Below are 25,102 nucleotides of genomic sequence, written 5' to 3' on the forward strand. Positions count from 1 at the left end.
GTGTCAATGTTTTTATTCCATTTATGATGTGGAGTTTGTTACCCTATATTTTTGTGACTTAGCATGAAGCAAACATTTAAAATGGTAGAAAAAGTCATTGAAGGTCTAGGACTTATTTAAAAAATAAATTACATAATTTAAGTATTTTGCACAATTACAGTGCATTCAGAAAGTATTCAGACCCCTTGACTGTTTCCACATTTTGTTACTTTACAGCCTTATTCTAAAGTGGATTATATAGTTTATTCCCTCTGCAATCTACACACAATATCCCATAATGACAAATCAATAACAGGTTTTTATACATTTTTGCAAATGTATAAAAAAAATGTACTTAAATATCACATTTACATAGGTATCCAGACCCTTTACTAAGTACTTTGTTAAGGCACCTTTGGCAGCAATTACAGCCTCGAGTCTTCCGGGGTATGACTCTACAAGCTTGACACACCTGTTTCTCCCATTCTTCTGTGCAGATCCTCTCAAGCTCTGTCAGGTTGGATGGGGAGTGTCACTGCACAGCTATTTTCAGGTCTCTCCAGAGATATTCGATCGGGTTCAAGTCCGGGCTCTGGCTGGGCCACTCAAGGACATTCCGAGACTTGTCCTGAAGCCAATCTACCATAAAGTGCTGATTGGTAGAGTGCTGCAGAGATGGTTGTCCTTCTGGAAAGTTCTCCCATCTCCATAGGGGATCTCTGGAGCTCTGTCAGAGTGACCTTCGGGTTCTTGCTCACTTCCCTGACCAAGGCCCTTCTCCCCCGATTGCTCAGTTTGGCCAGGCAGCCAGCTCTAGGAAGAGTCTTGGTGGTTGCAGACTTCTTCCATTTAAGAATGATTGAGGCCACTGTTCTTGGGGACCTTTAATGCTGCAGACATTTTTTGGTACCCTTGCCCAGATCTGTGCCTCGACACAATCATGTCTCGGAGTTCTACAGGCAATTCCTTCAACCTCATGGCTTGGTTTTTGCTCTGACATACACTTTCAACTGTGGGACCTTATATAGACAGGTGTATGCCTTTACAAATCACGGCCAATCAATTGAATTTACCACAAGTGGACTCCAATCAACTGTAGAAACATCTCAAGGATGATCAATGGAAACAGGATGCACCTGAGCTCAAGTTCGAGTCTCATAGCAAAGGGTCTAAATACTTATATAAATAAGGTATGTTTTTTATATTTAATCATTTAGCTAAAATTTCTAAAAAACAGTTTTTGCTTTGTCAAGGGCATTCTGTGTAGATTGATGAGGGGAAAAATGTATTTTATCAATTTTAGAATAAAGCTGTCTGGGGTCGGAATACTTTCCCGAATGAGCTGTATGTTCATGGTAAATCTGCACTATGAAGGTATTGTCATAAATCATTGTTACCACATGGGGGCATTACCGTATCATAAACTGTCATCATTACTGTGAGTATACAACTTTTTGGACTCACTTGATATGGTGTAAAATAGCATATTTTCCATTTTGTAGTTGTTCATCATTAATGCTAGTCAGATATTATTGATTAATTGAATACTGTAATACGTTAACACATTTTGAAAATAATTAACAAATGTTTGCCCAGGTAGGTCAGCATTCTGCATGTAGGTGTGTAATTGACCAAAGGCTCCTGGTGCAGGTGTGAATGTCGGTCAGTAAGGAGCTCACTGTTCTGTCAAAGGATCATTTGATTGACCCATTACATAAAATCATACATTTTTGGGGAGACTTTGCTTATATTCAACCTCAGAGAAAAGTCAGTTGCCTATCTTGCTCTAAGCCCCTATGGGATTTAACTTTGTGCAATCAGTATGCAGCCATCAGCAACCTTTCCCCACTAATAAATTGTGAAATTACTTTGACCTGTTGTTGATTGACCAATTTGTCTGTTGAAATTCTGTTTGACAATTGGCCAAATTATCTTTGTCCTGCAGTAGCCTTGAAGCCTTGTAAACTAGAAGGACACTGCGCTGAAACCAAACGTGAGAGCAGCAGTCAGTCTGGTTGACCAAGCTAATGGCCTGGAAGACTTTGAGATGACATTCTTCCCAATCACAACTGACCACTACTGTCTGTCATCCACACTACTGACAGTCCTTGATACTTCTGTGAAGATCTGAAAGGACTGTATATGTGTAAACAGTATGCCAGAAACCAGATGGAGCTAGTACTGTACCTACTGTATTCGACTCACCTAGTCAATCCTGTTAAATCTTCGAGGGGAAATTCAAAAGGGGCATGAGGTAAGTTGAAATTGTATTTTATTGAACCTTTATTTAACTAGGCAAGTCAGTTAATAACAAATTCTTATTTACAATGACGGCCTACCAAAAGGCGAAAGGCCTCCTGCTTGGAAAGAGGGCTGGGATGAAAAAATAAAATGTAGGACGAAACACACATCACAACAAGAGAGACACCACAACACTACATAAAGAGAGTCCTAAGACAACAACACAGCATGGTAGCAAAACTAGGGATAATTCAATGGTAATTCTAGTATTATAAGAATTTAAAGCACACCTATTTGTGTGGAACCTCCACGCTTATGGCTTCAGTTACCATATTACAAACTTTACAGTGGGTTCCTGTAGTTTGGTGACATCAGTAGGCTTTGATACAGTACTTCAGGAGGACCAACCACACTGGTACTCAGTGTCACCGTAATATATCACTTTTCCACAACACCTCTCATTGGTGGGGTATGTATCCCAGTTTGTAATACATAGCATTATAAGACCACTGTCCAGGGAGTTCCCCATCAACCTAATAGGCTCTTGCCTAATTTCCTCAGGATGGAGGTTTCAATAATTAAGGGGTCACCTGTAAAAGACAAGTAGCAGACATCCGTGGGAAATCTATAAGAACATACAGTACGTATCTAGTTCAGCATGAGCTATCTCAGCAGAACCTGTCAAATTATTTCTATGATGTCGTACAATAGCTGTCACATCACAGGCACCGTCCTCTGATGAGGAAATTCATAATTGCTGTTCAAATGAAACAACAAAGACACTACCTTGGACAACAAGTAAGGTGCATGTGAGATACTACCAAAGTGATGTTTTTTGGGGGGGGTCCAGAACAGTTTGTTTGCTTTTATTGATCATGTTCATTTAACCCATGAAAATAAACATTTTAATATGTATTATAATGTACACGGAATATAATTGGCTAAAATAAAATGAAAATACTACAGTATACCATCCAAATAATGATAGAATCACTTAACAAACATTACATTAATGATTTTGTTTTGAGGCATTTTCCTTTACTTGAAATGGGTACAGTATAGCATTGATGATGAATATAAGGTTTATTTACAAAAAAAGTGCAAATATCAATGCTGTGAAATCTTATGTACATTAAAACAGCTTAAATATTGATATGGAGCAGATACCAATGGGATAATTCTCTAGGTACTGGAAAACAAGACACACTCAAATGTCTACAGATGCATTTAATAGTCCAATAACTACAGTCCTCAAGTGTTCTCTAGTCCATGTTCAGTTCCTCTATTATTCTTGTGCCATTCCATACATCTTGTTGATTTTCTCTTGGAACTTTTTGACAACAACCCCCCTCTTTAGCTTCATGGTAGGTCCTGGAGAGAAGATGGACAAAACAATCAGACTTACTGTGCTCTCAAAAAGACTTTACTCTCTTTCCCATGCTTCTTCAATCACAACATGTGACCTACTTAACAGCTTGGAAGACAGATTATGCAATGATATCTACAGGAATGTTGTTTGGCATAAACTAGTCACAAGACTGCCTCGTCAGATAAACATTAATGGCAAAAACACTTCCTTCTCTCTAAGAGTTCTTTATATCAAATTATGAAAAAGCTCATTATTTACAACCTTACAGACTAGCTTTGGTTTAGTTATCTATCTTTAGTTTGAACTATATTTATTTTAATCCCACAATGAACAAGAAGCACAAAAAATCAACTCTCTAAGATGAGGAAGAAAATGCAATCCAAGACTATTCACTGCTCTCTTCTGTCACATGCTCAAACAGACAGAACCAACCAATAAAAACCAGCAACTGATTTCTCACACTGACTGACTCACCCAGTTCTCCCCCAGATATAGAGAAATCTCTGTCCAAAATGACCCACTTCTGGACCCTCTGGGCATTGGAGGTGGCCTTAGCATTGACATGCTCTATGCCCTCCTGGATGGCCTTATAAATAGCTGGTTCCTTACTGGCTATGATCTCAGAGGCCTTGGTTGCCGTTATGCCACGCTGATGGCAGAACGCCACAGCCTCTGGGGTCAGCTCGTCCGTCGGCTCGCCATTGTCGTCAACTATACACTACGGAGGGAGAGTGGGTTCAAAGGATAGCAATGATCCAGGAGTTAGTTGTAGTATTTGCTGAACAGAGCAAACATCAAATAGCCTGGTTCCAGATCTGTTCGTGCTGTATAATTATATTCTAATTGCTTAATTCAAAAGCGAGAATTCTAAAGCAAGCCAATGACCATAAGAGTTGGCAATACAGGACACATCTAACGTTGGAGGCCTTACTTTGAGCGTGAGCATCATGGAGAGGAATTTCATCTTGTCTCCGAGCAACATGGCGTTGCTGATGATGGCAATCTCTGCTTTCACTGCATCCTCAATGGGTACAGGTGGGATGTTCTCTCCTCCTGCTGTTATGATCAGCTCTGCAGGACAAGAGATTTCTTTCTGAGGATATTTAGATCATAGGTCTACACGGTGTTCTACTATCAAGAATGGTCCACCACCCAAAGGACTTCCAGCCAACTTGGCATAACTGTGAGAAGCATTGGAGTCAACATGTGCCAGCCTTCCTATGGAACGACACCTTGTAGAGTCCACGCCCCAGACTAATTCAGGCTGTTTTGAGGGCAAAGGGGGGTGCTCAATATTGGGAAGGTGTTCCTAATGTTTTGTACACTCAGTGTTTATTTTTATTTCACCTTTATTTAACCAGGTAGGCTAGTTGAGAACAAGTTCTCATTTGCAACTGCGACCTGGCCAAGATAAAGCGTAGCAATTCGACACATACAACAGCACAGAGTTACACATGGAATAAACAAAACATACAATCAATAATATAATAGAACAAAAGAAAACAAAAAGTCTATATACAGTGAGTGCAAATGAGGTAAGTTAAGGAAATAAATAGGCCATGGTGGCGAAATAATTACAATATAGCAATTAAACACTGGAATGGGAGATCGGCAGAAGATGAATGTGCAGGTAGAGATACTGGGGTGCAAAAGAACAAAATAAATAAATACCAGTATGGGGATGAGGTAGGTAGATAGATGGGCTGTTTACAGATGGGCTATGTACAGGTGCAGTGATCTGTAAGCTGTTCTGACAGCTGGTGCTTAAAGCTAGTGAGGGAGATGTGAGTCTCCAGCTTCAGAGATTTTTGCAATTCGTTCCAGTCATGGGCAGCAGAGAACTGGAAGGAAAGATGACCAAAGGAGGAATTGGCTTTGGGGGTGACCAGTGAGATATACCTGCTGGAGCGTGTGCTACGAGTGGGTGCTGCTATGGTGACCAGTGAGCTGAGATAAGGCAGGGCTTTACCTAACAGAGACTTGTAGATAACCTGTAGCCAGTGGGTTTGGCGACGAGTATGAAGCGAGGGCCAAGGTCACAATGGTGGGTAGTGTATGGGGCTTTGGTGACAAAACGGATGGCACTGTGATAGACTGCATCCAGTTTGTTGAGTAGAGTGTTGGAGGCTATTTTATAGATGACATCACCGAAGTCGAGGATTGGTAGGATGGTCAGTTTTACGAGGGTATGTTTGGCAGCATGAGTGAAGGATGCTTTGTTGCGATATAGGAAGCCGATTCTAGATTTAATTTTGGATTGGAGATGCTTAATGTGAGTCTGGAAGGAGAGTTTACAGTCTAACCAGACACCCAGGTATTTGTAGTTGTCCACGTATTCTAAGCCAGAGCCGTCCAGAGTAGTGATGCTGGACGGGCGAGCAGGTGCGGGCAGTGATCGATTGAATAGCATACATTTAGTTTTACTTGCGTTTAAGAGCAGTTGGAGGCCACGGAAGGAGAGTTGTAATGGCATTGAAGCTCGTCTGGAGGTTAGTTAACACAGTGTCCAAGGAGGGGCCAGAAGTATACAGAATGGTGTTGTCTGCGTAGAGGTGGATCAGAGAATCACCAGCAGCAAGAGCAACATCATTGATGTATACAGAAAAGAGAGTCGGCCCGAGAATTGAACCCTGTGGCACACCCATAGAGACTGACAGAGGTCCGGACAACAGGCCCTCTGATTTGGCACACTGAACTCTATCAGAGAAGTAGTTGGTAAACCAGGCAAGGCAATCATTTGAGAAACCAAGGCTGTCGAGTCTGCCAATAAGAATGTTGTGAAAGCCTTGGCCAGGTCGATGAATACGGCTGCACAGTAATGTCTCTTATCGATGTCAGTTATGATGTCGTTTAGAACCTTGAGCGTGGCTGAGGTGCACCCATGACCAGCTCTGAAACCAGATTGCATAGCGGAGAAGGTATGGTGGGATTCGAAATGGTCAGTAATCTGTTTGTTAACTTGGCTTTCGAATACCTTAGAAAGACAGGGTAGGATAAATATAGGATAGATATATTAAATACTATGGTATTCTCCACAAAAAAACACTGAAGATGTTTTAACTATAGTAATACTACAGTATTTAATTTGCATATACTCAACCCATTCCCATTCCCATCCCCCATATCCCTATTTGTGCCACCCATGAATGAAACACCTACATGCAAAGAATAGACCATATATTGCGTTCCCTAAAGGTTATAGAAAAGAGCAGAGGCTCTGAATTATCCGTTCAGACTCCAGTACTATTTACCTACCTACCAACAGGTTATGGAAAATTTGCTCAAGGAGAAAGCCCCCACTTCTTTGTCAAAGATAATTAAACAAAAAACATTAAAGACTAGTAAATACTACAGTAATATCTGCAAAAACACTACAGTAATTGCTATAATATATACAATAGTTTTTACTATAGTATTCTATAGTAAATTCTATAGTAAACTTTACTACAGTACACTATAGTGTACTTGCGCAAAAACACTACAGTGAATACTATAGTATACTACAGTCATGTCCGCACTTCTATGTCAAAGATAATGAAACAACGAAAACACTATAGTAAATACTACAGTATTATCTGCAAAAAACACTACTGTAATTACTATAGGTATCATATACAATACAGTATTCATACTATAGTAAACTTTACTACATTATACAACAGTATACAAAAACATTACAGTTAATACTATAGTATAGTATAGTGAATATAGGTGTTCTACTATCAAGAATGGTCCACCACCCAAAGGGCTTCCACAAAAACACTCAAGTGAATGCTATAGTAAAGAATATAGTAATACTACAGTATGTAGAGCATAGTATACTATAGTATTTTTTCTTATGGGGAAGTTAACCTAAGGCACAGACTTAGTATCAAGAGAAGGTACACAAAACTTTACTTTGATCAGTGTCTAGGAGCAACTGCATCCTACTCCCATTGACACCCAGCACTGATAGCCATGTTGTATAATGGCTACTGTATATACATCTACAAAATAAACTATAAATAAGTACTATACCCTTTATCCTCCCTGTGATGAATAGGAAGTTGTCCTTGTCATGCTTGCCCAGGTCTCCAGAGTGCAGCCAGCCCTCCTGGTCCAGGGCCTCCTCAGTCTTCTCTGGCTCATTCAGGTAGCCCATGAACACATGACGCCCCCAGAAACAGATCTCACCATTCCCATCCTCGTCTGGCTTGTCCAACTTGGTCTGGCAGCCAACCACCACCTTTCCACAGCTGAGGACAACATCATGATATCAATTCTTCATATGGTGAGACCGAAAAGCAAGAAGGATGATTAGATGTCACTTTATATCTGATGGCTTATCAGTATCAATGAATGATTTGCTATTATGCAATGATAGCTTTGTCAACTACAAATTAATTAATGTAACTGTCAATACAAATGGCAGTTCATATCCCTAGTTTTCCATTTGCTGACCTCATGATCTTGAAGTTATTCTCCCAGGAGATGGTGTGAGGGCCGGTGCTTTCACTCATCCCATACAGCTCATACAGCGGGAGGCTAAGGCTCATGAAGTACTCCAGAGTCTCCTTAGTGATGGGTGCGGCCCCCGTTAAGCAGTTCTTGCAGCGGTCCAGACCCAAGGCCCAGCGAACTTTCTTAAACACCAGGTTGTTTGCCAGCATGAAGCCCCAGGGCACCAGGTTCTCACTGTAATCCACAGAAAACCCAGAGGAATACCATACATTGTGAAAAATATTATGGCTGGAATTGAATCTAGTTTAAGATGTAAAAATACTATTTGGGTGTGAGTGAGGATGCATGTTTTTTCTAATGCTATTGATAAGATCATATCGATGGGTGAAACAAATCAAAAATAATTTGATGCACTGAAAATACACATTCTTTCTGAAGTGTGGGTTTAATGAACAACAAAAACCTAACATAAATCCTTACCCATTCATGGCACTGTAGCTGGCTTGCAATCCGATGGATTTGGCCCAGTTAGCCACTCTTTTCTTCATACCAGAGGATTTGGCTCCGATGGCTTTCATCTTCTCCTGCATCTTCTCCCACACACGGGGAACTCCCAGGAAACTTGTGGGGCGCACCTCTTTCAGAGTAGTCCCCAAAGAGCCCTAGGAAATCAGAAAGTTAGCAGTTATCAAGTCATATAAAGTTACCCCAGGCCTACCCTCCACAACCCAGTCAAAACCAAACCACCAAACCTCAATCAATTATTGCCTTCGTAAACAGCATTTCGAAAGGAAAGCAATGCACAGCATCATTATCTGTAGTACAACACTCAGGGATTCTGACCTTCAGGGCGTCTGGGTCTGCGAAATACGTTGCCCCTGCAAATCTCATGCAGATCCACATGTCGTTGATCTGGGCAGCTACATGGCTCAGGGGCAGGTAGCTCACCACGCACTCCACACCATGTTGCAGACTTGTCATGGCTCCGACCGCATTTGAAGTCCAGGTGATCTGAGGAGAGAGTCAGATGAGACTTTCAACTAATATTATTCCAACCTCCTTTACCACAGAGGAAAACTATATGCCAGAAGTTTTGTTTGTCCTTTACTTGCCGTGAACAATACATGGACAAAATTGTGACACTTTCACATACTGAATTGAGTGCCCAGTGGACCCAGAGCTCCACTATATAGTACATGTAATGTTTCTGAGGGCATCACCACATTCTGTGAGGATGAAGGAGGAGTAACCTGGATACTGCCGGTACAGTAAATGTACATGTAAATATAGAGCTTTTCCCTCACTAGTCTATTTACAGTGCATTCGGAAAGTATTCAGAACCCTTTACTTTTTCAGATTTTGTTACAGCCTTCTTCGAAAAATGATTGAATAGTTTTTTTCCCCCTCATCATTCTACACACAATACCAGTTTTTTTTAGAAATGTTTGCAAATGTATTAAAAATAAAAAAAGTATTCAGACCCTTTGGCAGCGATTACAGCCTCAAGTCTTCCTGGGTATGATGCTACAAGCTTGGCAAACCTGTATTTGGGGAGTTTCTCCCCTTCTTCTCTGTAGATCCTTTCAAGTTCTGTTAGGCTGGGGAGCGTTGCTGCACAGCTATTTTCAGGTCTCTCCAGAGATGTTCGATTGGAATCAAGTCCAGGCTCTGGCTGGGCCACCCAAGGACATTCAGATACTTTTTTATTTAACATTTATTTAACTCGGCAAGTCACTTAAGAACATATTCTTATTTACAATGACGGCCTACCCCGGCCAAACCTTAACCCAGACGACGCCGCCCTATGAATCCCAATCACGTTCGGCTGTGATACAGCCTGGAATCGAACCAGGGTCTGTAGTGACACCTCTAGCACTGAGATGCAGTGCCTTAGACCGCTGCGCCACTCGGGAGCCATACTTGTCCCAAAGCCACTCCTGCGTTGTCTTGGCTGTGTGCTTAGGGTTTTTGTCCTGTCCTTCATCCCAGTCTGAGGTCCTGAGCGCTCTGGAGCAGGTTTTCATCAAGGATCTCTCTGTACTTTGCTTCGTTCATCTTTCCCTCGATCCTGACTAGTCTACATGTCCCTGCCGCTGAAAAACATCCCCACAGCACGATGCTGCCACCACCATGCTTCCATCTGGCCACTCTGCCATAAAGGCCTGATTGGTGGAGTGCTGCACAGATGGTTGTCCTTATGGAAGGTTCTCCCATCTCCACAGTGGAACTTTGGAGCTCTGTCAGCGCAATCATCGGGTTCTTGCTCACCTCCCTGACCAAGGCCCTTCTCCCCCGATGGCTCAGTTTGGCTGGGCGGCCAGCTCTAGGAAGAGTCTTGGTGGTTCCAAACTTCTTCCATTTAGGAATGATGGAGGCCACTGTGTTCTTGGGGACCTTTAATGCTGCAGAAATGTTTTAGTACCCTTCCAAGATCTGTGCCTCGACACAATCCTGTCTTGGAGCTCTATAGACAATTCCTTCGACCTCATGGCTTGGTTTTTGCTCTGACATGCACTGTCAACTGTGGGGACCATATATAGACAGCTGTGTGCCTTTCCAAATCATGTCCAATCAATTGAATTTTCCACAGGTGGACTCCAATGAAGTTGTAGAAACATCTCAAGGATGATCAATGGAAGCAGGATGCACCGGAGCTCAAATTTGAGTCTCATAGTAAAGTGCTGAATACTTATGTAAATGTGATATCAGTTTTGTATTTTTAATACATTTGCAAAAATGTCTAAAAACCTGTTTTCGTTTTGTCATTAAGAGGTATTATGTGTAGATTGATGAGGAAAAAAATTATTTAATACATTTTAGAATAAGGCTGTAACGTAACAAAATGTGGAAAAAGTCAAGGGGTCTGAATATTTACAGAATGCACTGTACATCATCATGTCATTGTCAATACTCACATTGTCATGGCTTAGCATGACCCCTTTGGGGTTGCCTGTGGTTCCAGAGGTGTAGATGAGCGTACAACACTGGTTAGCCCTCTGACTGTCCACCACAGCATCTAGCCGTTCATCAGACACCTCCTCACCCAGCTTCATAAACTCAGCCCACTGTAGGAGGACAGAGGTTGAGTCGGTAACACCTGATTCACAATATAGGGCCAATCCCAACCGTATTGTGTTGGCTTGGATATTTTATTTTCACATTGTCCTTTCCAGAAATGTTTCATCAACTATGGTGGATGCGTAGCCAAGCCAGCCCGGTACAGCTCGATTTGGCTCAGTTTGCTTAGTAATGTGAAGGGATTAAGAGTCTCACAGTTACAGTGTGTGACAGGAAATATTGTGTTCTACAATATTTAAGGAAATACTATGTGCTACTAACATTGCTATATCTGTAATGAAAATCAGGAATGTTTTTCACCCCAGCTGGCTAAACAAGATGCTGCTTATAGATCTTCTTCATTTCAATAGAAACTTACAGTGTACAGGTTTGGCAGCTTCTGTTGAAGTTCATCCTTGTACTGAACAATAGCTTTCAAGTGTGGAAGCTGTTCCTTAATCTGAAAGGTATGAACAAAGTAGGGAATTTATCATTTTGGCACAAAAACAATAAATATATAAATAGGTAATGATCACTCGATCTACTTACAAATACAATTTAGAGCGCAGTATTGGATAATTGTAATTTGAAAAAAAAAAAACATCTTCAGAATTATGGATGTATGTTTGCATAATTCTGTGCATAGGTTATATGGCTTTTGGCAGACACAACCAGGACCACATTATAGTTCAGTTATGGGGTCTCACCTGGAGGATTTTGAGGAGCTGTTTGTGGTTCTCCACCACCAGGACATTGGCCTCACAGTTGTCTGCCACATACTGACACGCCTCGGGGGAGTTAGTGGTGTATATGCCTGCAGCAAAACCCCTGGCAGACCACACACGTCAGATCAGACAACCTTCTTATTGAGGTGGTTTAGACTGTGATTGCTGTCCTTGGAGTGTGTGGGGTGGATTAGCCTTCTATGAGTAAGTTGTCTAAGTCTCACAGAATGCAGTATGAACAATAGTGCAGGGTAGTGCATGGTAAGACAGTGCATGCTATATGAAAAATAGTTTTTATTATTACCCAGCCAGGATACAGCCGATGTCTGAGATGAACCACTCAGGAGAGTTAAAGCCCAGAATACCGACGCCATGGTAACGCTCCAGACCCAACTACAGTAGAGAGGGGAAGAGACAGAGTCCGAAAAAAATAGAAAAAAAATCAATGAGAATGTGGCACACTGCCTCATTTACTGTTGACCTATATGATGCTTTGTAAACTGCTCCACTTTATCGCTCTCCGTGACAAGTAACTTTAGCTTTGGATCTAACACACCCAAGTGTTGGTTTTCACCAGCACCATTCTTACAAGGAGACAGAAATGACAATGGGAGAACATTCTTTCTGCTGTGTAAATATTCCTAATCCTGTCTCTAGAGTTCAAATTCTAAATAGCCGGCAGCCTATTTGAAGATTCAGTGATGTTAACCGATCTGTCTTATAGTTCGTATTCTATTAGAATTCACTGGCGCAGTTCAAAAACACCCCTAGGCCTTGAGCCACTGAAAATGCAGAGAACAATCCAGGTACAAGTACATCATAACATTAAGCATAGAAAACCTTTTCTATTAAATCTCACACAAGCATAGACCATAGAGCAACTAAAGAGCACAGACACTCACACAACAACTACATCAATATACAGACCTTAAGGAAGCTCTTGGCCGCCGCTCTGCACTGCTGGTAGTACTCCCTCCAGGTCAGGGTTACCCACTGCCCCTCTTTCTTAGACGCCACCGCAGGCAGGTCTCCATAGATATTCACCGTCTTTAAGAACATCTGGTGGATAGTCATGGGGGCCTCGGATCCCGGCCCCGTCTCAGCCATCCTCAGCTTAACCGCCTGGTCCCTGGAGGTGCACCAGAGCTGCTCTGCTGTGGCCAGGGACACATCCGACAGCTTCAGGGGCACCGAGGCACCTGTAGTATGGGGACAGCAGGGGCAGCAGTTTCCAACCATCGTTGGTTGTTTATGGAGTAATCTCAGAGATTAGTATTCCCCTTCCCTGTTCCCACAAGAATGTAGTGGAACGCAGGTAGGACCAGAAATCAGGGAGGTATGGCTACGTCTGAGAATCAGACTGGTCCAGCTCTACTCCACCCTCCTTCGCTGTCACAGTGTGAAACATAAATATTTGAATTTGAAGCTGCCTGTATCAGATTACTAAAGAAGAATAGAGAAACTTGTGGAATGTCCCTGCCTACCCACCAATCATATGTTAGTGTTGAACATGGCTCTGATTAAATAAAAAGGTTAGAGTTGATTTATCGAAAACAAAAAGAATTACAGGCAAAAAAATCAGTCATAGATCAAATAATAATTGACTATTTATGAGTGTCTGTAACCCTTAAATGATTATGCTTTCGGGCACAGTTCTGTCAACCTCTTAAACAAATGTCTTTATAGCTGCTGTATTATGAATTACAAAACACATATCATGTGCCTCTGACAGGTGATAAAACATCTGATCTGCTTCAGTTAGGTTGAGTCAATATCCTATATATAAAAAAACGTGTAGCCCTACCACGATACGCTGCTATTACCTGAGAGAGGATCCCCTTGAGGTCCCGCTTGTCCAGGGGATCTGGGTAATTTGGCTGGTGCTTCAGGTATTCTTGATGGGGTTATCACTGCAGGTTCTACAGCAACTGACTCCTGACTGTCTTTGTCTTCTCCATCAGACTCTGACTCTGAGTTTGGTTGTGGATGGTCTACTACTCCTCCGTTGACGAGGGGACTGCAGTAGATTTCCTTCTGCTGAAGTTTGGCAACTGGTACTAACGGTTTGGTTTCTCCAAGAGGAATGCCAATCACACTAGAACTAGAATAAAACACATTTAATAAACACTCAGTCATTACAACACAATTAATAAACACTCAGTCATTAAATACGGTACCATTATTTGGTAAATATTCAGTAATAATAAAATGGAATTTCAACAGTCCCGACAGAATTAGTCTCCAGCATAGAAGGTTACGATAGGTCCACATACTTCTCAGAACTCTTTTCTATGTCAGGAACCCCATTGGTGAGAACAGAATCCTGTTGGTCAGACATCTTGTAATTGCTTAAATAAAAGAGGTCAAATATCAACGTTAGATATGCAAAAACCGCTAGATCAACAAATTAATAAAATCTCTATCTAGGTCGTGCAAAGGCTCCTGATATTCTACTAATTTCAAGAAAATAAGTGTTTCCTCCTGGATCCTTATATGAGTGGGTATTGCAACATGACAGTGTCAGAGGCAGTGTGCCAATGACTGCTTGGTTAGATTGATAAAGAATGGCGAAATTAAGGGCTTTGTGCCAAAAACGCGTAACAATTTGCAGAGCTTTTTCCAACCTTTAACTTAAATACAGTAGGTTACATCAAGACAGTTGACCAAGAAAGGGACATTGAAAAAGGGTCTGAGACAGCTAAGGGATGAACATGTATTTATGGTGAAAAAAACGTTTTTGTCTCATCTTGGATAGATCTGTCAGGATTCTGTACAGTAGTTACCTTCATACACACACATAGTGCATGTTTTGGTTATTACATGTCTGCAAATACAGCATAGGCCCAGAGCATGTATTGAAGTGTATATGAAGTAACATGCTGGGTTGCTTGCAACGTTGGGTTAGTTGACCATGATACCGATACCTCATCATTATCTCTGGCATGAAGTCATTCAGGCTATGATGGACAATTTCAGTGAAATTGTGCCATCTAGTGTTTTTATCTTGAAATTGTGAAGACAATTTTCAAGCGGAGCCACTATAGTTTAGCTATGACATTCAGATCATGAGACCATGTCTTGAGTACACAATATTGCCAAGAAGTTTTTAAACATGTATGGGGAGAAAGGTGCAGTTCAAATTCCAAACAAGCAGTTAAAATGTTGAGACATAGAGCTTATAACAGTGATAGGAAATTTGAATCTGGTTCATGAGGACATTCCTATAACTATCACTATCAACACTTAAAATAGAAAAGGACAGAAGATCTGACCAGATAGATCGGATAACTACGGGCCAAGATTTCTCTAGAGCAAAGTTCATCATAATTGCAAAACGATTGCCTGTGTTATGTGGCAATATAGTAGCCACTAAACTTTTGCACACAATTATGCAAACATTTCTGCTCACTGACAATTGACTGTACTACATCAATTGGATATAATCTCTTTGCTTACATCTTAAAATATGATATATTCAAGGTAGCAACTTGACACAAAAATATACAGTGGTAGCTATGCTCCTACATGTACATTTAAAATATTGAAATATATTTTAGAAATATTTGTATAGATGCTCACAGTCTGTGTGTATCTCTCCAACAGCAACAGCCTCAAAGTGACCCAGTTTAGCATGGTTTTGTTTTGGATTTAACAAGAGACCTTGTAGCAGGAGACAATAAAGAAGAAGCTTGAGCCTGTTGGCCAAACAATAAAACACGAGGAACCAGCTTGGTTCAGTTTAGTTCGAACATGGTTTTACATTTATGTCCTGAGATGTAGGCTAGGTCATGTTTGTTTGTTTGCTTTGAACACATGTCTGTATATACTGTATATCTCAGGCAACCAACGCTTGAGGCTATTATAGGCTACTGGTCACATTTTCTCACTCTGAACATGCCTTCGCTACTGAGATTCAATTGGGAAGGCTACTGTATTGTTACCAGAGGGCAATCTAAAGGTCAAAATCACAGATAATCTTGGTTTTAATGGTTAGACAAATACATCCAATTATACGCAACTGAACACATCCCAGCATCAGTCAATGCTTTGGTGTAGATAATGACTACCACATTTGTCTTAATACTAAATATTCACAAAGGTTTATAATGCAAGAACTGTTTCAAATTGATTTCACAAACCAAGACAGACAGACAAATGACCCCTGTTCACCACTCTGACATGTGAGCAAGGACTGTAGGAACATGTTGCAAGAGCTGTCTGTGAGTTGTAGATTGAGGTGGTGCTCTGCCACATCAAAAAATAAGCATATTGTGAAAGAGTCCAAGGACACAATAAAAAAGAGATGAACTAATTCCAGAGTAGTAATATTCAGCAGAATACCATTCTATTGAAAAGACAGATATGATATCCTACCTTGTTCTGAGACCTTGATCAGACAGGGATAGACGGAGTCAGGTGCTATATGATATCAACTTGGCAGGAGAGTGCAGGGAAAACTTGGATGGGCCTCGATGTGATGTGCACAACATGGGACCCAGGACAGCAGCTGATAAGCCTGTGGAGGTCTTGTACGGGTGACAGTACCGTCCCACTCAGGTCCGTCTGCACTCTTACGTAATTTCCCCCACACCTACTATGGGTCAAATGGCTAGTTAACATTCCACCAATAGACTTGAAATAAGGTCCCCTTCCGCAGGAATATGTGCTGGAAACTGACAAGGAGGCTGTTTGGGGGTAGCAGACTACATTACAGCATAGGGATCGGAGTTAAGCCACTGTTGACATTGCTTGCCTGTTTAAGTAAATGTAAAACACAGTTAAGACCAATTTCATTAACTTTTTTTGTGCATAGAGGACAAATATCTCTGATTCAAAGTATATTCTAAGAATATAAAGTAGAACAACCTCTTTCGGTTAAGACACTGGTCATTTAGACTGGACCAAAGCAAGTTATCGATTCAGCCCTTATCGAATTTTTATAATCGGGATATAACATGAATTGATAAAGCAAGATAACTTCTGAAAGTTTATGAGAAGAGGATACTTTGACCCACAATACACAGATCTTTCATCTGTGGAACAAACAATGCGCAACAATACCTTTTGTGCTGTGAAAAACATCTGCATTGAACATTTTTTAACAAATGAATGTGATCTAAGTTGTGTTCTAAGATTAATAGATATTGCTATTGACCTGTTATTACATGTATCTCTGGGGGTTCAATTCTGTATCTTAGGTCAAAGTATCGTTCTTATTTCATGTATTGAGGGGTGTTTGTGCGATTTGAGAATTACAAGTCTGAACATGGACATGGGGTTTTAGTAAATGCAGGTGAAAGTTCAACCATGCACTCCAGATGATACAGAGTAACCTACAGTATATCCTGGGCACCAAGGTCATTTAGTCATACCAACAGTCACACCACACCTGCTCTCAGTTATATTGCTACAAAATGTTTCTGGAGATCTGCCAGAAATATTAAGGGGGCTACAATATCAAAATAGCACATAGTAACAACATCTAACGTATGTGAAACCTGTGACATCTCCAAAACAGTTACTTTCATTTTGACAAATGTAGAAATATTGTTTAAATCATTCACACAACTTTGTTTTATTCCATATTTGTATATACAGGAAAACTGTACAAGTACATCAATCAACATATCACATTACACAATAGTTAATTACATAATAGTTAAATAGGATGAAAATATTTAACTTTGGAAAAAATCAAATAGTCAGACTCAAGAGCTTCATTATATTTGTATGAAAATAAAGTTAAAGGGCCACTGCACTTCCTGATTTGGCCTCAATTTAAATTTGGTTCATTAAGAAATGCTAGTTGCCATGACTGAATTCAAACATGAGTTGGTTTCAGGTGTGGTTTTATTGTGGGTGTCTCTTGTTTGTGTTTGCAGGTGGGAAGAGGTAGCCAAATTATTTAGCCAATTATCTTAAAAAACCACCAATAAGCCAGCTGGTGTGCAACTGTGGCAAAGTTAGCTCGACTTTGGATAACATATCTCCGGGGATAGTTAGCGACCATCAATAAATTACACAATGTAAATTACAATATTTTCATGTTGCACACCTTTAAGTTCTCATTAAATGCTTTCAATATTTATATGAATTTCTACAATTTATAGTTGGTTTGAGGTTAAGTCACTGACATTTGGAGCTATTGGAATTGTAACATATTGTCCCATGTACATTGTGTAATTTACTGATGGTCCGTAACTAGCCCCATGATTACTTCATGGATGCTGCCAGATGTGGGAATTTGGGCAGGGTTGAAACAAACCCTACCTTAATATACATTGTGAAGCATGTCCTGACCACAAGTGTCACAAAACTATTTTTGGACAAAACAGACTTTATGAACACAATGATCAAATTTACACATTGTAGTCAATTTTGACAGTAGAATAATGTTGCCGACTAATAGCGAGTTTTCTAAATGAGAAGTTGTTTTTTCGGGGCAGTTGCTCTTTAAGGTTAACATGAAACTAACCCCTCTAAGACAGGAAGTCCTGTTAACCTGGAGGCCAGTTCAGCTGTCTGCCTCCCAGGACGTGGATGTGAAGGTGGTATACAGACTGGGCACCATGCTTCCCATCGTTGATCACTGTGGAAAATAGAAATGCAGTTACATATTTATAACAACTAAATTATGTCTCTGTGAAATGCCTTAAGCTCATATGTAGTTTGACACTACTTATTATGGTCATCTTAATACTTACCCATTCTGTAACCTTCGTGCAATGCCTCTTTCTTCGCCACATTTTTTGCAACCACTAGGAGGTGACCTAACAGCTACATAAAATAGCAAAGTGTTTTTAAAGTAGAAGGACAATCTGGATTGAGACAAATTTTGAGCAGGAACCAGGGGGGGGGGGGGGGGGCAACACATTTCAACGTAATAGGATTCTTTTGTGTGATCAAAATCAGAAAATGACATAAAGAGAAAGTAGAGACAAATCAGTAGGCTACCTCAGCATCATCATCTTTAACTTCACTGATTTTGGGGATAGGGTCCCTTGGAATAACCAGGAAGTGCACAGGGGCTTGTGGACTGATATCTCTGAAAGCTAAACACTGAAGAAAATGAAAACAACAAAAACATGATAACATTCCAAAATATTGAACATCAATATAATGTTCAATATACCCTGTGGCTGAATATTGATCATATATTGTCTACGTGGAGTACAGTAAAATAAACATACGCATGTGAATACGTCTGTGTGCGGTGTATACCTTATCATCTTCATAAATGATATCTGCAGGAATAGTTTTGTCAATCACTCTGGAAAAGATAGTTGGTGCTGGAGATCCATATTTCTTGCTTGCTTCTTCAGCAAGACGCACCTCGTCATTTTTTGTGTTTGATATGCATACGTGTCTCTGTGACATGACAAACAATAACAGAGGTTGACAAATTAGCAGGTTGCATTTTTTTTAACATTAGCTTCTGTATTGATCTTTAGAAGAATGTATGTTATTGTAAACACTGCAGTGCATATACTGCGACACCGTCATTTGCTAAACGCCCATGAACCATTCTAACAGCCCGAATCTCCTGGTGAGTGTGCACTGCTCCTGTGCCAGCTGGAGGACACACATGCCCATGACCATGACGCTCCCCTAAAGTCAACAACACGAAATTGTTAACTACTAAGATTAAAACAATTACGTTTATTTTCAGAATAGCTACCTCTGCTCGGCATGCAGGGCGCAAAATGCGTGAATGGTAAACACTTTTCCTGAAGCATTGTGTCGGCAAAAGTTGGCGAAAATTCATAGCTATGAGTGCACTGTGCAAATTCCGTTTGGAGAGTTGCAATCTTACCGGATATGATGTCTGCGCTGCCCCCGGGTCATAATTAGTTAACACATCCACAAAGTCATAAGCCTCGCCTATTTCTACAATTTCTCTTTTTAAAATTAGATGTTAAATATAAGCCTAACTTTAACTATAACATGAACCATACTGCTAACCGTATGCCTAATCTTAAATTAAAAAGCAAATTTTTGTTTTCATACATTTTTACGATATAACCAATTTTGACTTTATGGCTATGTTATCTAGTGTGAACCCTCTCCCGATGAAAAAGTTGTATTCATGAATCGAAACGTTCTCTTGTGTTTCAAAACGATTACAATTTCAAACGTTTGGCTCCCGTGATTGGTGTAAGATGCTGTAAACATAATATTTTCGATTCAAATAACCATTCCATTAATAGCATACACATTCCGAAAACAACACTAGAGAATGAGTGGCCCAGAAATATTTTTCGCTCGAGCAGTATTTATTTTTATCCTCCACGTGGTGGCGATATTCTGCATTTAACCAGTTTGCACGAGACGCACGAGAAGAAGAACTCGCCCTCGTCATCAGCGACAAACATGGCGGTGCGCACTCGCTTGCCCTTGCAGTCATTACTTCATAAAAAAGGACATGTGTTTAGAAACGACCGGATCGTTCATACAAAGACAGCAATTCAGGAGCCTGTATACCCTCCCATTGTACCTTCGCTGACCGCTAAAAGTAAGTCTGCAAAAAGACGTCAGATTGCAGAACATCTTGACAAAGTACGTGCCGCCGATGTGCAGGAAAAATTGACATTCCTCACACGAGTTCAGCGAAAGAAATATGTGTTGTGTCCGCAAACCTTTGCTCTTAATGCTGATAAATGGTATCAGCACTTCACAAAGACTGCATATCTACCTGGCTTACCTGAGAAGTTCATTGTTGAAGAGACCAAGGAGGAATCGGTACCTGACTTTCAGAATGCGTCATCCACCATTGACGAAACTGCATTTGCTGACATCCGTTCCCATGTCTGCCATTCAATTTTACAAGAGAACTGGTACATGAAGAAACGTCAACCGTTCTTGCAAAGGGAACAAGAACATTATGTGGCACCTTTTCTGAGAAACTTGGTATCTGGACTCACACACACTATGGCCAAACACAACCCTGTACTCCAGCTGTCAAGTTTAGGTAAACCATTAATTTGTTCATTTATTCATAATCACTCCTGATTCCACCCTCAGTCCAAGGCATGATGTGTAAGCATTAAAAAGTCATCAGTGGCACTAAATCATATGTAAGGGGAAGTTGTGATTATGTCGGTCTCTGCTATGCAAAATACTCTCTCTTACATCACTTTCTGTTTAGATCTTGACCCTCAGGTTAACTTCTACTGGATGAGAGGGCAGAGGACCATTCCAAGGGGACATCGGGGTGGCCGCGTCGAGCCAATCAGATTCCAGATTGACGATAAGCCACACAGTCAGATAAGGATACCTCAACAACTTCCACAGGTACTACATACAGTCACTAGCAGATTGGAAAGGGCTAATATGATGCTCCATTAGCTGTTAAGATAGTTACTGTTTGGAGAAGTACAACAGTAACAACTTTAATTTGAAAATACTATCTTTGTTATCGATTTGGCCAAACATGTATCTTCTAAAATGTCTTTGTCCAGTTGCAGGTGGTTCGTTTAAATTTAGTACATATTGTTGGATTACTTCATGGCGCAAAACATTTATTTATTTTAATAACGGAGTATTTAAAAAAAAAAAATTCAATCGAACCACCTGCAACTGGACATGGACGTTTCAGAAGATACATGTTTGGCTGAATCGAGAACTAAGGTAGTATCTGCAAGTCAAGGTTGGTGGGAAATTTTGTGCTACGCCAAACAATACCTTTCCTGTAACGGCTAATGGAGCATCATCACATTAGCCTGTTACAAGCTGCAAGAGACATACACAGCAACACTGATCCAAAACTCCGTGGTCATCTGGCTATTATCATACATGAAACATTGATGTGAAGCTGGGATTTGGCCAAATGTTGTTTGTTTTTTTTGACCTACATTTGAGTGCAAGTAGTTTCCAAATAAATCTCCACTGACCCTCTTCCAGTTTGTCCCCCTTGAGGTGGTGATGTCTGCTGAAGTCCCAGAGATAAAGTTTGCCCCAGACCTGCTTCCCATGTTCAGGAGACAGTATGAGAACAATATCTTCACAGGTAATAATGGAGTAGACCAGGGTTCCCCAACTGGTGGCCCGGGGGATAAATTTGTCCCGCAAGTTATTTTTATTTGGCCAACTAAATTTTCAGTGCAATTTGTTCTTGTGCTTCTTACTTTTTTTATTGTTGGACATAAGACAGTAAAAACACCAGCAAATCAAGTGATTTTAATTTTGGAAATCTATTCCAAAGTATTCCCACGCATAATGGAGCGATATGTGATCATATACAAATGTAAGCAAGGTTTGAAATGGTTTTAGTCCAATATTATATCTGTTTGGGCTTCTTGCGGTCAATTTGCAGTCTACAAATTTATTTAGAATTATGTTCTGGCACCCTGACCATCAAGAAAAAAATCATCCCCCAGATGAATGTAGTTGGTGATCCCTGGAGTAGGCTTTGGATGTAAAATTGTCACAAGGTGTTGGTTGTTAATTTAATAATATTGATCAAAGTATTTGCGCCTGTCTGGCTGCCGGTCTGTTTTAGCCTCAGCCATTTACTTTGTCATAGTCATAGGTGGTGCATCAACCAACTGCAACCACTAGTGGTGGTAGTGTCAAAGTATTCTGTGTGCGTGTATATTTCAACGTAAGTCTTTTCTCGTCTTTACTTTCCAAGGAGCCAAGCTTCATGATCCAGGCTGTTACGGCCACACCCAGTTCCACCTGGTCCCTGACAGGTACCGCAGGGACAAAATGGCCAAACGGAATCTGACTGACCAGATCGAGGTCTACCTGAGAGCCAATGGCATTGCCAGTCTATTTGCATGGACAGGAGCACAGGCCATGTATCAAGGTGTCTAGTCATAACTTGAATATCAGATGTTATTCTCCTTACCTACCTGAGAATAATCAGTAGTTAAAAAAAAAAATCATTTTACCATTCAACTGTTTTCTCTCTGACTGCTCTTGAATTAATATATTCTTAATAGTTGTGAATAACACCATTTGTTAAAGCACATTTGTAATCTTGAACAAAACATCACCAGGTTTCTGGAGCCATGAGGACGTGACCAGGCCTTTTGTGTCCCAGGCTGTGATCACAGACGGCCAGTACTTCTCCTTCTTCTGCTACCAGCTCAACACCCTGGGCCTGTCCATGGAGACGGACGCTGGGAACCCCAGGAAGAACGTGTGCTGGGGGACAGACAGCATGCGTCTATATGAGGGGGTGAAGGATGGGGCTGTGGTGGGGCTGGACGACAGGGTGCTCAAGCTCCTTGTCCAGTTCCTACTGAACAGGTCAGGTTGACATGGAGAGTTTAGTGTTTGTGGGAGGAAGGAAGGAAGTGTTTTTGTTGAAGTGTTTCCATCTGTATTCAACATTGGCCAATATCAACTAAAGGACACAACTGAGCATGCATGCAGTACATCGCTGGTATAATCTGGCAGAATGTATTCATGTAGAATGGAATAAAAACATTGTTTTTAAATGGACACTGTTGCATACAGGTCAGTGGGTTGTTTTTCAGCTGTGTGTATGAAATTAAATGAATGCACAGTCCACAATGTTTTCAAACTGATTGTTCGTCACTACATGGTGCTTAGTCAGTGGGAAAACAGCACAAGTCTTTAGGTACACTGACAAGGCTGATCTATCATTAGATTTGTATTTACCATCCACATACAACAGGAAAGTTACATCTGAGTTGGAACAAAAACATGAGGTATAGGGACACTGCTTTAACATTTACAGATAATGTAAAATAATCAGGCATCATATGGGGACTTCAAGGGATTCATTGTCAGCAAAGCAGAGAAGTGACCTGTTTATAAAAGTATAAGGAGCTGCACACAAACTCATTTGTGTAAGTGATAAATTAGGTTGAAGATGGATAGGCTAGAAAAGTGCAAGAGTAAGAAGTCTTGTCAAACAGGAAGACGTTTGTATTTCTGTTAAACCACAGACACACATATCCTGTTAGGCAACAGAAGGCCTCAAGCTGTCACCATCCGAACAAAAACACTGCTCCGATATCACTGCTATTTTTACTACCTCAGATACCAGTAGTATGATGGTGAATGAAACAAACATAGGGATCATTTGTCAAAATGCAGAAAAAGTATTGTCCGTGAACATAATTGTTGATCCAAAAAGGAACATATTTTACTAAGATGGCTCAGTATATCCAACTTATGACATACAACACACTACCTGCCAAATTTAAATCTATTTTCGCCTCTGTCCGCACCACTAAAGACGCATGAGTAATTCCCAAGGGTATCTCCATTAATGCTGAACCTGTAAAAGAAGAAATAATCATTGCTAATATAATCATAGCTTAATTTCCACTTACATGTCTAAGGAAAATATGTCTAAAATATAAGGATGTTTTGTCAGTCTAAGAAACATTCACTGTCAAATTTCAATTAGCCACATCATTAGATGTTGGAAATGCTTGAGTTCTGGCCTCTGGCAATGGGATAGAATTGGTTACAGTCTGACAAACAGGTGATTGCTGATAGTCATGTAACCCACCATTCTGGGATACAATACAGCACAGGCAAAGTGCATCATTTTAACTCCTGCAGTAATGAAATATTACCAAAGCATATTTGCATATGGTAATACATAAAGCCTAATTTGGACATTTCTCCCAAACTCTGAATATCAATTATAATAGACCATGGTAGATGTACATACATTTGCATAAAAAGTTGACAGTGACATTTCTGGTTTACAGTCTCTAAACCTGATGGAACATTAAATACATACTTACACTCTTTTTAGATGATATTGTTGATTTTCCAAAAGTATAGTAAGCCGAGTTAACAATTTCACTTCCATCTTTTCTCCAATACCCAGTAATGTTTGGTAATTTATTTGTTTACATACACTTAGGTTGGAGTAGTTAAAACTTGTTTTTCAACCACTCCACAGATTTCTTGTTTACAAACTATAGTTTTGGCAAGTCGGTTAGGACATCTACTTTGTGCATGACACAAGTAATTTTTCCAACAATTGTTTACAGACAGATTATTTCACTTCTAATTCACTGTATCACAGTTCCAGTGGGTCAGAAGTTTACATACACTAAATTGACTGTGCCTTTAAACAGCTTGGAAAATTCCAGAAAATGATGTCATTGCTTTAGAAGCTTCTGATAGGCTAATTGACATAATTTGAGTCAATTGGAGGTTCTGCTGTGGATGTATTTCAAGGCCTACCTTTAAACTCAGTGCCTCTTTGCTTGACATCGTGGGAAAATCAAAAGAAATCAGCTAAGACCTCAGAAAAAATAATTTCCAAACGCCTGAAGGTACCACGTTCATCTGTACA

The 25,102-nt window shown here is 40.4% G+C and overlaps 3 protein-coding genes across 5 annotated transcripts; 1 reads left to right on the plus strand and 2 right to left on the minus strand.

Moving 5' to 3' along the window:
* Window positions 1–2,234: 2,234 nt before the first annotated feature.
* Window positions 2,235–16,486, minus strand: LOC110525435 (long-chain-fatty-acid--CoA ligase ACSBG2). Of its 2 annotated transcripts, XM_021605540.3 has the most exons (16): window positions 16,186–16,362; window positions 15,391–15,471; window positions 14,085–14,159; window positions 13,635–13,912; window positions 12,739–13,010; window positions 12,116–12,204; window positions 11,794–11,914; window positions 11,466–11,546; window positions 10,945–11,094; window positions 8,873–9,040; window positions 8,510–8,691; window positions 8,030–8,263; window positions 7,607–7,824; window positions 4,521–4,660; window positions 4,064–4,307; window positions 2,235–3,591 (listed from the first exon to the last, which is right to left on the minus strand). In XM_021605540.3, exons 3-16 carry the CDS (start codon window positions 14,147–14,149, stop codon window positions 3,506–3,508), a joined length of 2,328 nt encoding a protein of 775 aa, XP_021461215.2. In that variant the 5' UTR covers window positions 14,150–14,159; window positions 15,391–15,471; window positions 16,186–16,362; the 3' UTR covers window positions 2,235–3,505. The 2 variants fall into 2 exon arrangements, with proteins under 2 accessions (XP_021461215.2, XP_021461214.2); XM_021605539.3 differs by lacking the exon at window positions 15,391–15,471 and having other exon boundaries at window positions 16,186–16,486.
* An 875-nt stretch (window positions 16,487–17,361) lies between these two features.
* Window positions 17,362–19,637, minus strand: hint2 (histidine triad nucleotide binding protein 2). 2 transcript variants are annotated; one of them, XM_021604959.3, is made up of 5 exons: window positions 19,469–19,637; window positions 19,033–19,179; window positions 18,766–18,870; window positions 18,516–18,588; window positions 17,362–18,400 (listed from the first exon to the last, which is right to left on the minus strand). In XM_021604959.3, exons 1-5 carry the CDS (start codon window positions 19,574–19,576, stop codon window positions 18,309–18,311), a joined length of 525 nt encoding a protein of 174 aa, XP_021460634.1. In that variant the 5' UTR covers window positions 19,577–19,637; the 3' UTR covers window positions 17,362–18,308.
* Window positions 19,638–19,647: 10 nt separating this feature from the next.
* On the plus strand, window positions 19,648–23,259 carry mrps30 (mitochondrial ribosomal protein S30). Its single transcript, XM_021605541.3, has 5 exons — window positions 19,648–20,779; window positions 20,957–21,102; window positions 21,712–21,817; window positions 22,442–22,618; window positions 22,812–23,259. Exons 1-5 carry the CDS (start codon window positions 20,182–20,184, stop codon window positions 23,072–23,074), a joined length of 1,290 nt encoding a protein of 429 aa, XP_021461216.1. The 5' UTR covers window positions 19,648–20,181; the 3' UTR covers window positions 23,075–23,259.
* The last annotated feature ends 1,843 nt before the right edge of the window (window positions 23,260–25,102 follow it).

The sequence above is a fragment of the Oncorhynchus mykiss genome, chromosome 6, assembly GCF_057628025.1.
Source record: "Oncorhynchus mykiss isolate SJ-2025 chromosome 6, ASM5762802v1, whole genome shotgun sequence".
Classification (NCBI taxonomy): Eukaryota; Metazoa; Chordata; class Actinopteri; order Salmoniformes; family Salmonidae; genus Oncorhynchus; species Oncorhynchus mykiss.

Bases quoted from the DNA above. Each gene is read 5' to 3' on its own strand.
- mrps30 (XM_021605541.3), top strand. From the start codon at position 20,182: ATGGCGGTGCGCACTCGCTTGCCCTTGCAGTCATTACTTCATAAAAAA. The intron at 21,103-21,711 runs GTACTACATACA...ACCCTCTTCCAG, and splicing joins TACCTCAACAACTTCCACAG to TTTGTCCCCCTTGAGGTGGT. The intron at 21,818-22,441 runs GTAATAATGGAG...TTACTTTCCAAG, and splicing joins TGAGAACAATATCTTCACAG to GAGCCAAGCTTCATGATCCA.
- hint2 (XM_021604959.3), bottom strand. From the start codon at position 19,576: ATGAATTTTCGCCAACTTTTGCCGACACAATGCTTCAGGAAAAGTGTT. The intron at 18,871-19,032 runs GTATACACCGCA...CATTTTCTTCAG, and splicing joins TCATTTATGAAGATGATAAG to TGTTTAGCTTTCAGAGATAT. The intron at 18,589-18,765 runs GTAGCCTACTGA...TATTTTATGTAG, and splicing joins TTAAAGATGATGATGCTGAG to CTGTTAGGTCACCTCCTAGT.
- LOC110525435 (XM_021605539.3), bottom strand. From the start codon at position 14,149: ATGTCTGACCAACAGGATTCTGTTCTCACCAATGGGGTTCCTGACATA. The intron at 11,547-11,793 runs GTGAGACCCCAT...CATACCTTTCAG, and splicing joins AGCTCCTCAAAATCCTCCAG to ATTAAGGAACAGCTTCCACA. The intron at 11,095-11,465 runs GTAAGTTTCTAT...GTCCTCCTACAG, and splicing joins AGCTGCCAAACCTGTACACT to TGGGCTGAGTTTATGAAGCT.